General features: G+C 51.4%; 2 protein-coding genes and 1 long non-coding RNA gene across 7 annotated transcripts in view; 2 read left to right on the top strand and 1 right to left on the bottom strand.

Annotated features, from left to right (window-relative positions):
* The window catches only part of LOC118311524 (sodium- and chloride-dependent GABA transporter 2-like), a 27186-nt gene extending 21759 nt beyond the window's left edge, over positions 1-5427 (top strand). The window contains exon 16 of the transcript XR_007030439.1: positions 5295-5427. The gene's annotated coding sequence lies outside the window, so the exon portion shown is untranslated. The remainder of the gene's footprint in view (positions 1-5294) is intronic.
* The window catches only part of LOC118301237, a 1055945-nt gene that overhangs the window by 494914 nt on the left and 548948 nt on the right, over positions 1-12083 (bottom strand). The window lies entirely within an intron of this gene.
* Positions 1-12083, top strand: part of LOC118311515 (A disintegrin and metalloproteinase with thrombospondin motifs 5) — a 15721-nt gene extending 3638 nt beyond the window's left edge. Inside the window, exons 2-8 of the mRNA XM_035635459.2 lie at positions 5295-5427; positions 5783-5950; positions 6385-6668; positions 7794-7977; positions 8069-8244; positions 8337-8512; positions 8611-12083. Of these exons, the coding sequence (XP_035491352.2) occupies positions 5295-5427; positions 5783-5950; positions 6385-6668; positions 7794-7977; positions 8069-8244; positions 8337-8512; positions 8611-9304 (1815 nt within the window). The 3' untranslated portion in view covers positions 9305-12083. The remainder of the gene's footprint in view (positions 1-5294; positions 5428-5782; positions 5951-6384; positions 6669-7793; positions 7978-8068; positions 8245-8336; positions 8513-8610) is intronic.

Raw genomic sequence — 12083 nt, 5'->3', positions numbered from 1 at the left:
CAACTCGTTTATCCCTTCTTTCAACGACCCCCTTTCTCTCCACTCCTTCCTCCATCCATCCCTCCCTACCCTGCCCATGGTCCAAAGCCACAGGGCAGCAGGGCAGCAGGGCAGCAGAGCTCCACGCATTCTTCCACCTCCCCGGGTGTGGCTTCGCGGCTGCTTAGCTCCAGTCGACGTGCTCAGATAGCTTCTCCTTGGACTGCGGCGCGTTCGTGTCATGCAAGGTCTTGTCGAGGGATATTACCTCGGATCCGCTGGCGGGCATTGGCAAGGGAGCCGGCAGCGCATACCTCCGGTCGGCGTGCTGGCAGAGCGTGGCCAAGTTTCTCGTGTGCCAACCACCTCCCTAACTTTGTGGCCGATACACCTGCGCGGGTAAGACTGGACTACGAATGAAAGGGCCGTCATCATCAGTGGGGGTCACAGGGTCAGGAGGGCAGAGGTGAACCCCTAACGAAACGTGACAGGCTGCATCCTTGGGATCCTTTCTCTATTCTCCTTGAGCTTTCTTGCTTTTTAATCACCATATTAGCCTCATATTCACCTTAACAATATATCAGTCAGCAATTAATCAGCGGCTGATCTGCGGCAGCATGTACATGATTCATAAATCTGTCTCCTCACTCTCATTCACACACCTCTCACCTTCACTTTCGGACCCGGAGGCCATGCAGAACCTGTCACCAGCGTGCGAGCTGATGTGTAATCTGAGGATCGTTGTGCGGGGAGGTGTGTGGGTGGGTGTAGTTGGGATCCTTATGTGTCTCATTTCATCACGACAGATGAGCTTAATCGCGGGTGAATTTAGTCAGCGAGCAGAATAATGCACATCGCTTATGCGTGACCTGCAGTTTCTTGGGGTCGTGACCTTTGTACTGTAGAGGTGAGCAGTTTAAGCCAAAGAAAGCAAGCCGCCGCCCTTACTTTAACTTTTGACCGCGGGAAATATTTGGCACCAGAAGGCCATTATTATCAAGGACTCTGTGTTTTGGCTGAGTGCTCAGATAAGCTATTAGCAGGCAGGCACGCCGGGGCTGAGTTTTGTTCACATCTAAACACTTGGCGTGATCGAGCGAAAGTGGAATTTAACCAACCAAATTCTTGCAATTTTCCTGAAGGGTTTGTATCCACCCGTGGCAGCCAAGGTGCTGCAGAGGAAGAAAAAAAAGTGGAATGTGAAGATGCTGACTTCTTTTCTTTTTCTTTTAATGAATAATTGTCCCTATTCTTTATGAGAACCACACTTTTCGTTCGGACATTAATCTTTTTTGCCAGAGAAGATCCACGTTCAATTTCCAGAGCTGCACAAAAGCTGGCGTTTACAAACAGGAAGGAGGCTTTGAACGTTTCCACCGACAGAAAGCCAGCGGGGAAATAACTTGATTTGGCTCGAGGAGCTCATACCTTGCCGCATTCCGAGTTTTTTAAAAGAAAGTGATCTGCGAGACACGGCAGTGTGTTAAAACTATTTTTCCTCAGGACTTCCTCAATAAAATAACTTTGGCCGTTGCCCAGTCGGAGACTTAACAAAGGAAAGACGAAGTTGGATGAGCTGTAGATTGGGTTCACATGTGCAATAGGAGATGGCCCTGCCTGGTGTTCCATTGCAATGAATATCAGAGGTAACCAAATAGTCGCATACGCCCTCTTTCCTCTCTCTGTATCGAGCGTCTCTGGAGTCAATCACATTACTAGAATTAGAACCGAAGCCGACTTAGTGACTGTGAAGTTAGACCACTTTAGGGTAAAGGGGGGGGGGGTTTCACAGAGTAAAAGGGAACCCTCCTCTTTGTGGCCGTGTCCAATTACTCCGACCCCCACCGTGCCCGCAGCAGTGAGCTGACCCGTGTTGGCGTCCGGTGACACCCGGTTCCACACATACCAGCACCAGAACAAAACAAACAGGCACATTGAGGGTGAGGGTGGGGGTTGTTGGGGGGGGGGGGGACACGACTCATCTGAGTGTGCATCTGTGCATATGGGAACATTAAATGATATGCATGGCTGTGTCTCACTTGTTGTTCGCCTAGACAGTAGACAAAGCCTCACTGTAAGGTGGCCAGAGATGTTGACGTACACGTGTGTGTGTGTGTGTGTGTGTGTGCGTGTGTGCGTGTGTGCGTGCGTGCGTGTGTGTGTGTGTGTGTGTGCGTGTGCGTGTGTGGGTGTGTGGGTGTCTTGCAGCAACAGCTCAAATATTTGGATAGACATCGCTCGCAGAACTTGTGATTTCCAATAATATGGAAGGGTTGACCTTTTCAACCCAGGTTGATCTTTACTCGGGTCAATGCATGTATTTAATAGACATGTTTTTCTTTTTCTTTTTTCTTTTTTACATTTTTAGCTGCCATAAAATTAGCACAGAAATATACCATAAAATAAAAACATGCAAGGAAAGAAAATGTAAAAATCCGTCATTTGAAATTAGGGCTGGACGATAGATCGTTAACTAATCAAAAGGATGCTCGTGTCCAAACAAAGACATCAGTGGCAAATCTGGTCAGTTATTGTGTAGAAAATGTGAAACGAAAACAAGTTCATCACGAGAAGGGCCCAGACGTAAAGTTGATGGATGTGAGCAACACACTGTTCAATCTTTACACAATCCATTTCCTCCGCTCGTGTTGGACACGTGAGAATCTCCTCTCTGTACATTAAGGTGTACATTTCCCAGGCCGCACCCTTATCACAGCTAGTCCCTCTATTTGTTTTAAACGTTCTTGATATTTCACACATGCTGTACCTCGCCAGGCGTATGCTGACAACCCGCAGACGGCTCGCGGATCCCAACCCCTCTTGGCCCGGGGGGGCTGTCCACATACTCGACTTGGCCCCGAGAGTTCAGTCTGCCCCCCCGGGACAACACGTGATCGCCGCCCGCCTGCGTCGGTGGCTTTAAGCTGCGCTCCGGTTCACGGTCTGAAGTTTCCTTCAGCGCTGACCTTTAGGCTGGTTCACGTTTCAACACGCCATACTTTAGGAAAGGATTTTGTTTCCCGTTTAGAAAAATGTGTAACTTTATCATCAGCAGATCAGAAATCAGACACCTGTCTTTCTGTTCCCCCTGGTTCCACTCCTGCAGTATCATAACTGACATTATGCACCTATCCACAACACCACCGGTGTACCCCAGGGATCAATACCAGGCCCACTTCGTACCACTCGTTTCCTTTGTTTTTTGTGGGGTTCGATTCGTCACTCAGCCTGAAATCAGCCTGCAGTGTGTTTTCATCACGCAGACGGAGCTGGGTCATTCCGCAAGAGGGATTTTGGTGTGTGTGTGTGTGTGTGTGTTTGTGTGTGTGTGTGTGTGTCTGGGTCTGGGTCTGGCTGTTTGTTTAACACTCGACTTGGCTTTGACTGCAAGTGGTCGTGTAATGCACACATGCGCTCGGCTCTGGTCGTCTCCTGACCTTCACAACCAGCTCGCCACCTGTTCTCCTGTTATTTCTGCCAATATTTCTGTAAGTCCTTGTTCTCTCAGCTCTTCTCTTTAATTTCCGGCACCCCCCCCCCCCCCATCCGCCATCCCATCCCCCCCGACGCCTGTTTCCTGAGTTTCCCTCTCCCACCCTCTCCCTCCTTCGTTTTCTTTACTTGTCTGTCAGAGGCTTTCGGATGAAAACAAATTATATATAGATAGAGAGTGGGGGGGGAACAGTGCGTGGATAGGGATGTGAGTTATGGGGCTCATTTTCTCATGCCACTATTCAATTTCTAACGGGAGATTAGCGTGTTTCTCTGCGCTGCACCAGAGAAAGCTGTGTATACACCAAAAAAAAAAAAAAAGAGCGAAACAAAAACTGTTCTCACGCGAGAGAGAGCCTGCGAGCGAACAAGTGGATAAATAAATGAGACGGAGGTGTGCGGAGCGTCGAGGTGAAAGAGTGTGGGAAACGGGGGGGAAAGAGAAACAATGGACGGGGAAACCTCTCGCTGTCCGATTCCAAACAAACGGGCTCAGATTTCCAGCTCGTCCATACGTGGAAAAGTAAAGAAAAAACGGAGGCATAGTTTCATTCAGTCGGCCTCGGCCTTTGTGTGCTTCTCATGTATCCAGCAGTCGATTGTACTCTGTGCGTGTGTGTGTGTGTGTGTGTGTGTGTGTGTGTGTGTGTGTGTGTACGTGTGTGCGTGCGCATGTGAGTGTCTAGTTAAGGGCTCTGTCTGCTTGTGTTTATATTTGCTCTGTATGTGCAAGTGTGCACACATTCATTTACATATACTGGCGTGCGTGTGCATGCATGAGCGAGAGAGAGGTGGTCCCACCCAGTCAGTCATGTGTGTGTGCGTGCGTGTGCGTGTGTGAGGCCAGAACACAAGGCAGTTTGTTCCAAACCGATCGGCCCGAAACGGGTAAACACCCTCCCCCGAGCTCCACACACACATGACCCAGCAGGCCTGTCAGCACCGCTTAACATGACGATTCATCCTCTCCACGGGACGCGTGTGTGTGTGTGTGTGTGTGTGTGTGTTCAAATGTGCTCATACCAGCAAGTTTGTCATCACACAACTATGTGCGTCTGTGTCACATGTGCAATACATTGCATTGCATGCTCATGCACACACTGGCCTATGTGCAGGCGCGCGCGCGCGTGTGTGTGCACGCCGAGTGTGTGTGTGTGTGTGTGATGGTTTGATGCCCCCCCCCCCCCCGAGGCCTCGTCTGCATGGACATGTGTGGGAATCAAAACAGAGATCAATGCCGCGCACTCTGGCACCGCGTGAGCCACACGCAGCGTTGGTGCAGCCGCAGGAAGGAAGTGGGCATTGAAAGGCAGTGGTGGTGGAAAATTAAAGGGACACTGCGCCAATTTTACACATCAAAATCACTCGTCACAGAGAGAGTACCGCTCCGTCTCCGCCAAACTGTGGTGTAGTGTCATCTGTGTCTTTCTACTACTTTGTCACAAGATTATCTCACTCATATTTAGGAAATGTGTATAAATTCAGCTCCTATTCCGACTCCGATTGCCTCTTCGCGCTGACTTGAAAGACGCAGAGGAAGGAGGAGAAAGTCAGACGGAGCTCTCCACAGCTGAAAACATGGCAACGCCTTTAAGGAAAAGTAAAAACACATGGTCGGGATGCAAAAATCAGTGAGGGTCCAAGAGAGCAGGAAAAAGGGGAGAGCATGACTGGGAGGTCCAACAGTATCCAAGGCTGTTACAATAAATATATATATATCCATTATTTGGGATCACGGATGAGGATGGAGTCATTTCTTTCAAGAAAACTATTGAAACAAACCCTGAAATAATCTTTCTTTGCTGTTGTTTCTTTTGTCCCAGGACCTCTGTGGCCACCACTCCTGCGACACCCTGGGCATGGCCGACGTGGGCACCATCTGCTCCCCGGAGCGGAGCTGCGCCGTCATCGAGGACGACGGGCTCCACGCCGCGTTCACTGTCGCGCATGAGATAGGTAGGCATGGAAACAAAACAATGAGCCGGGCCAGCCGGGGCACGCACGTGGCACGCACGTGGCACTTTGTCAGCACACCCCCCCCCCCCCCCCCCCCCCCCCCCCCCCCCCCCCCCCCCCTCGCTGATTTGCATCGTGCCTGTGTGGTCTGACTTCATGCGTCTCATAACCTGAGTGTGTTTTAGTTTTTTCTGTTTTAGCGTGTGCAAACGCTGAGTCAAGTCCTCTCCCATTCAAATGTCCTCTCTCTCTCTCTCTCTCTCTCTCTCTCTCTCTCTCTCTCTCTCTCTCTCTCTCTCTCTCTCTCTCTCTCTCTCTCTCTCTCTCTCTCTCTCTCTCTCTCTCTCTGCCCCAGGCCACCTGCTCGGCTTGTCCCACGACGACTCCAAGTTCTGCGAGGAGCGCTTCGGCGTGAACAGCGACAAGCGGCTCATGTCGTCCATCCTGACCTCCATCGACGCCTCCAAGCCCTGGAGCCGCTGCACCTCGGCAACCATCACGGACTTCTTCGACGACGGCAACGGTAAGCGCGTGGGAGAGAACACGGAGTCCATGCGCGTGGTTTTGAGCACATCTGTAGTCCTGTGAATAGTGAGAACGTTTTCCCAGCCAGTAGCAGCTCATACTCTATCGTTCTCCACAAATTGGCCCCATGTGAATTTGACCCCGTAATAGATTTTCATCCCACGGTTCATATCGCCGGGAGCCTTTTTTTTTACCACCAAACACAGCTGTAATCTCTAATTTACAATCCCATTAACTTCGAGAGAGAGAGAGAGAGCAGTCGCAGGGCAGCCAAAGAGAAAAAATCCCTGGCAGGAAATCAAGACGTGTCATAGTTTGCGTTTCCGTTTCTCCAGGAAGTTTCTTTCATGCCGGCCATAAAGCATTTGCTGGAGAGTGCCAATAATATGTCGACTGAAAAAATGTCCCTCGTCTTCTTCCTCTAATCCGCAGCCGAGTGCCTCCTCGATTCTCCCCGCCAGCCGCTGCTCGGCCCCGAGGAGCTGCCGGGGCAGAGCTACGACGCCGTCCGCCAGTGTCGCCTGGCCTTCGGCCCCGAGTACACCGTCTGCCCGGGCATGGACGTGTGCGCCCGGCTGTGGTGCGCCGTCATCCGCCAGGGGCAGATGGTGTGTCTGACCAAGAAGCTGCCGGCCGTGGAGGGGACGCCCTGCGGCAAGGGGCGCATCTGCCTGCAGGGGAAGTGCGTGGACAAGACCCGCAAGAGACACTACTCGGTAAGAGGGGGGGGGGCGGCGCCGTCGGAAAACACGAGGGGGAGCGCTGGAGACGAAATCCAGCGCCCGACATCAAAGAATAGATGACTTTTTATGGTTCCGAAGCTGGTATTTTAAGCTCTCGTTCACAAATGTGTCTGACGGGGACAAAGGCAAGAGCTTGGCTGCTCAAAAGGAAAAAGATGAAGTCGAAAAGGAGACACGTGGAGGAAAAGGGAAAAAGGCTCCTTATGTGGCGTCGCTGTGTGGTCTGCTTTATTTATGCCACTGCTGATCTATGCTATTTGTTCTCTTGGCCTCACTTACACAGTTCTAAATTCAATTTGGCCTAAAAAGACTTAAAGGGCCGAGTCTGCTCGTTGGCAGGCTGTCGGGGGGGGGGGGGCGTGCGTCTGTGTCACGGAGAGGAAAGTCAGAAGGAATGTTTTTCTTTATGTCTGTTTGTCACATGAGTTCTGACGGGACTGACTCGATTCCTTGGCAGGCGACTGCGCGCGCGGACCCAGCCGAGTTCTGACTCGCTTCGTTTTCGTTGCCTCGCTGCGACGGGCAGTTTGCGGCCCCGAGCGACATTAACCCCCCCCCCACCCACACACACACACACACACACACACACACACACACACACACACACACACACAATCTTTTATATGTATTTCTCGCAGTAAGATTGCAGATTAAGAGAGCCTCGGCAGTGGGAATCAATGATAAAGGCTGTTTCCAGTGAAGCTCCGGGATCATAAAAGAAAGGAGCCAGCAACACAAAAACAAGGAGCGCGCGTTACCTCGTTCGTCAGGGGGGAAGCATGTGAGCTGTGGCTTTAAACGGACTGTAGGTTTTATCACATGAGGATTGCCGCGTTCCTCTTCCACGACCACAGTTGCACGCCACATTTCTCCTTATCACAAATCGTCCTCCAAAGCGCCTCCTCTGTGACACGTGGCCTCGCCAGCCAACCAGTCTCACTTCCCACATGTCTGATAGGCATTAATTGTCTCCTCTTTCTCTCCCTCTTTCTCTTCTCTTCATCCCTCTCTGATCTCTCCTCTCCTGTCGTCGTCCGCGCCCCCCCCCCCCCCCCCATCTCCTCTTTCATCTTCCCTCTCCTCCTCCCTCCTCCCCAGGTGTCCAACCATGGCAGCTGGAGCTCCTGGGGTTCCTGGGGCGCGTGCTCCAGAACGTGCGGAGGCGGCGTGCAGTTCGCCCAGCGGCTGTGCAACAACCCGCCGCCGCGGAACAACGGGCGCTACTGCACCGGGAAGAGAGCCATCTACCGGTCCTGCAGCGTCGCGCCGTGTCCTGCGGCGAGTGAGTGTGGCCTGGCCTGACGATTCATCTCATGTAGTTGTCGCGCGGCAAAGAAATAGACAGTGCTTAATTCCGTCCCTCTTGCCCTCAGGTAAGAGTTTCCGTCAGGAGCAGTGTGAGGTGCGCAACGGGCCCCAGACCGATCCCAAGGGGGTGAAGACCTTTGTCGAGTGGGTGCCCAAGTACGCCGGCGTTCTCCCGAAAGACGTGTGCAAGTTGACGTGCCGAGCGAAAGGAACGGGCTACTACGTTGTGTTCTCGCAGAGGGTGAGTGGGCGAGCCGAGGCGACCACAAAAAAGCTGGCGCAGTGTATTTCATGGACGAGGGACGATGTTGACCTCGTGACTCTCGTGCTCAGGTGGTGGACGGGACGGAGTGCCGTCCGTACAGCAGCTCGGTGTGCGTGAAGGGGAAGTGTGTGCGGACGGGCTGCGACGGCATCATTGGCTCCAAGCTGCAGTTTGACAAGTGCGGCATCTGCGGGGGCGACAGCACCGGATGCATGCGTGTGGTGGGCAACTTCACAAAGAAGAGGTGAGGAAAAAGTGACGATACGCTGTATCTAGGCAAAGCAAAGCCAGCGGCGTGAAAGAGAAATGTGTTTCATGTGCCCATCTGCTCTGTCCTCTCAGTAAGGGCTACACTGACGTGGTGAAGATCCCCGCCGGCTCCACCCACATCAAGGTGCGTCAACACAAGGCCAAGGACCAGACCCGCTACACCGCCTACCTGGCCCTCCGGCGGCCCAACAACGAGTACCTCCTGAACGGCAAGTTCATGATCTCCACCTCCGAGTCCATCATCCCCCTCATCGGCACCGTGCTCAACTACAGCGGGTGGAGCCAAAGGGACGAGTGGCTCCACAGCATGGGCCCGGGGGCTCTCCAGGAGGCCCTGGTGGTCCAGATTCTGGCCACGGACGCCAAAAAGCCCCTGGACGTCCGCTACAGCTTCTTCATGCCCCGTCGGACGGCCCCGCAGCAGCCGCCACCTCCGCTCGTCCCCAACCCGAAGGCGACGCCCTCGCAGAGCCCGACAACGGTCTCAACCACAACAAGAACCACCACCACCACCACCACCAGTACTACATCCTCCTCTGCTCCCCCAGTCCCGGGCCCCGGGCCGACTACAGCTCCAGGTCCCCCGACCCCAGCCCCGGGGCCCCAGTGGGTGACAGGTTCCTGGATGACCTGCTCCAGGACTTGTGAGACTGGCTGGCAGAGTCGGACGGTGCAGTGCAAGGACCGGGACGGGAAACTGTCCAAGGGATGCATGCTGGGCGCCCGCCCCTCCGCCTTCAAACACTGTCTGGTGAAGAAATGTTGAGGGGGCGCCGGAAAAAGAAACAGTTCCATAGGAAGAAGTTGTATTTCTGTACTTCTGATAAAAAAAAGGTCTCAAGTGCTGGATGTAGGACCGATTGAGGCGTGGAACCTTAAACTGGACGGGGAATGTTCTGGACCAGTCCCACGGACACTCACAGACACGTTGGCGTGGATGTACCCGACTATATGCCAGAGGAACGTCCTGGAGTCATATTAGCTGCATACAGAGCACAAACCACAGGACAGTTTCTGTATGATAGTGACATACTGGCATGGCTACGAACTGGAGTTGCATGTCATCATCCCACAGAGACAATAACTGATTGTCTTTTACGTCGGCCTCCGAAACGCCGGAGGCGCAGCATGTATGTTGTGTGTGTAATTTTTTTAAATGCTATTCCATGTGTTCTTATCACTGTGGGTATTTGAAAGTCATACCCCTTTGTCTTTTTGTCATGAGTGTGTCCCAGACAAGAGCCCTGCAGTCTGCAGGGTCATGGATCGCGGTGTTTTGGTAACGTGGTCGTTTTTTCGGTGACCGAGCGGCAAACAAAAAAAAGTAGATACAGGAAGAATGTTGAAAGTGTGAAATCCCTGGATGTTGCCCCTGGCCAAGGACTAGTAGTACAGTGGTTCTCCTCATCTTCTGGCCACCTGGGCGATTTCCCTACAAATATTCTTCCTGTAAAGACTTTTCGACGAGCTACTCCGTGACTGAAATGTCCAAGACACGGGGGACAGGAGAGGGAGATGCGTCCGACGGCCCTGGATCTGTCCAGCTGAAAATCGAGCAGTGATATTTATGAACATCCAAAAAGAGAAAGAGTACGCATGAATACAAGTTTTGACTCAGGATGCACGGAACCGGGGGCGAACGGGTGAAACCCGGACGTCTACGGTGTAACGGATCATCCATTGCATCCAAACAGCCTAAACACTGTAGTACGAAGCCGCGGAGCGTGTCGGTTGTGCCGAGGTACCGGTCCAATTCTCCGTGCTCGCGTCCTCGACGAGTCTGTGTCCCGTACAGTGGAGAAACAGCAGCGTGGTGTGTGACGGGATAGTAAGGGGGGAGGGCGAGTACGGTGGCAAAAACCTTACAATGGTGAAATCGACAGGTGGGGCAAAGTAACCACGCCTTTACGGAGGGTAACGATGAATCAGATTTGGGGCAAATGCTTGATTTTTATTTGTGTGTGTGTGTGTGTGTGTGTGTGTGTGTGTGTGTGTGTGTGTGTGTGTGTGTGTGTGTGTGTGTGTGTGTGTGTGTGTGTGTGTGTGTGTGTGTGTGTGTGTGTGTGTGTGTGTGTGTGTGTGTGTGTGTGTGTGTTCTGTTCTCTACTGCGTCTTCTTCGCTCTCAGTTCCACTCGTATCAATCATTATGCTGGTGCTGGGAGGTTCGCGGCCCCCGTGGTTGTTGTTTTTTGGGGGGGTTTGTGCGGTTTTATTTTCAGAGGGGATCCATATGTTTGTTCGCCTCGGAAACGATGCTCATATGACAATGTGTGCCCTGGATACTCGCAACGACAGCAAGAGAGAGATAACAAAGGCAGCCCTCACTGTCCCTTTTAGCGTTTTCAGCTCTTCCTCCATTTGCTTTTTCTTCTCATCATTCAGTCTCTACATTAATCACTCATACATCCTGTTTGTGCAAATGGTCGTTTGAACCTGTCCCCTATACCCTGATGGGTGGAGTTTGCCATAATACAGCGGTTGTGCCACAAAACCACCCGTCGGTGCAGGGGTGAGTGTGCTTGAGGAGGTTTAAAGGGTCAGGTCACCCAAAAAAGTACATTTCTCATTGCCCTTTATAGGAACATAGCTCTGCACATGGTTTTATTTGTATTTCCTCTGGTTTTTGGGATATCTATGTGACACATCCATGTGACTTGTGTGTATGTGAGTTTGGTATCAATCTTCTCATCTAAATCTCATCAAGAACGCAAAAACAATGTTTTCCCCCCAAGCTATAACTTGGAGCAAACTACTGTGAGCAACTTGGTTGAACTGCGCCCTTTAAAATCATCCACGCAACCAAACAGTATCATCCATTTGTTTTTCCCCCTTTTTTGGGGGGGGGTAATACGACCGAGGATAAACTCAGAGTTTGGTTGATTTGCATAAAAGCCCCGGCGTTTCAAACTAAAATATTTCTGGCACCTGTCGTATTATCTTTTATTGGCAAACCCCACCCGTCTGGCTCCTGTGCAGCAGAAAACAAGCCATGACAAACACTTTCTGTCACCACATGACACAAGATACCACTGACTCCCCTGAATCCGTCCCTCCTCCCGCCTCATCACACCTTCAGATTTATTTACACAATGTAGACTCTCTTTTTTTACACGACTAGACCTTTCGTATACGTTCATATTCAACCATATTTACACAATTGTACACGCACAGACACACACACCATCGACACCATCCATCAGTTGCCTAGTTTTGGAGTATTTCAAACACACACACACACACACACACACATTCACACAACCTACTTTGACTCTTCCCGTGGGGGGACCCCCTACCCCCCCTCTCGCTGAACGACAGAAAAACACAGCACTGAACTTGTAATTTATTGTTTGTACAACTGGCATGTGTGAATAAAAAAAACACAGTGAGATGAGTTTTATTTATTATACTAATTTTTGTATCAAATCACTATTTAACTTAGGACATGTGACTGTGCAGAATCATTCCTCTGTAAGAATATAGTGTTTCTTTTTTTTCTAGTCATCCACATGAATATATGTACATAAAAATCTATATATTTAAATCA

Source organism: Scophthalmus maximus, chromosome 1, assembly GCF_022379125.1.
Source record: "Scophthalmus maximus strain ysfricsl-2021 chromosome 1, ASM2237912v1, whole genome shotgun sequence".
NCBI classification, from domain to species: Eukaryota; Metazoa; Chordata; class Actinopteri; order Pleuronectiformes; family Scophthalmidae; genus Scophthalmus; species Scophthalmus maximus.
The sequence above is the reverse complement of the archived record's forward strand: the minus strand, read 5'-3'. Positions and strand labels throughout refer to the sequence as shown.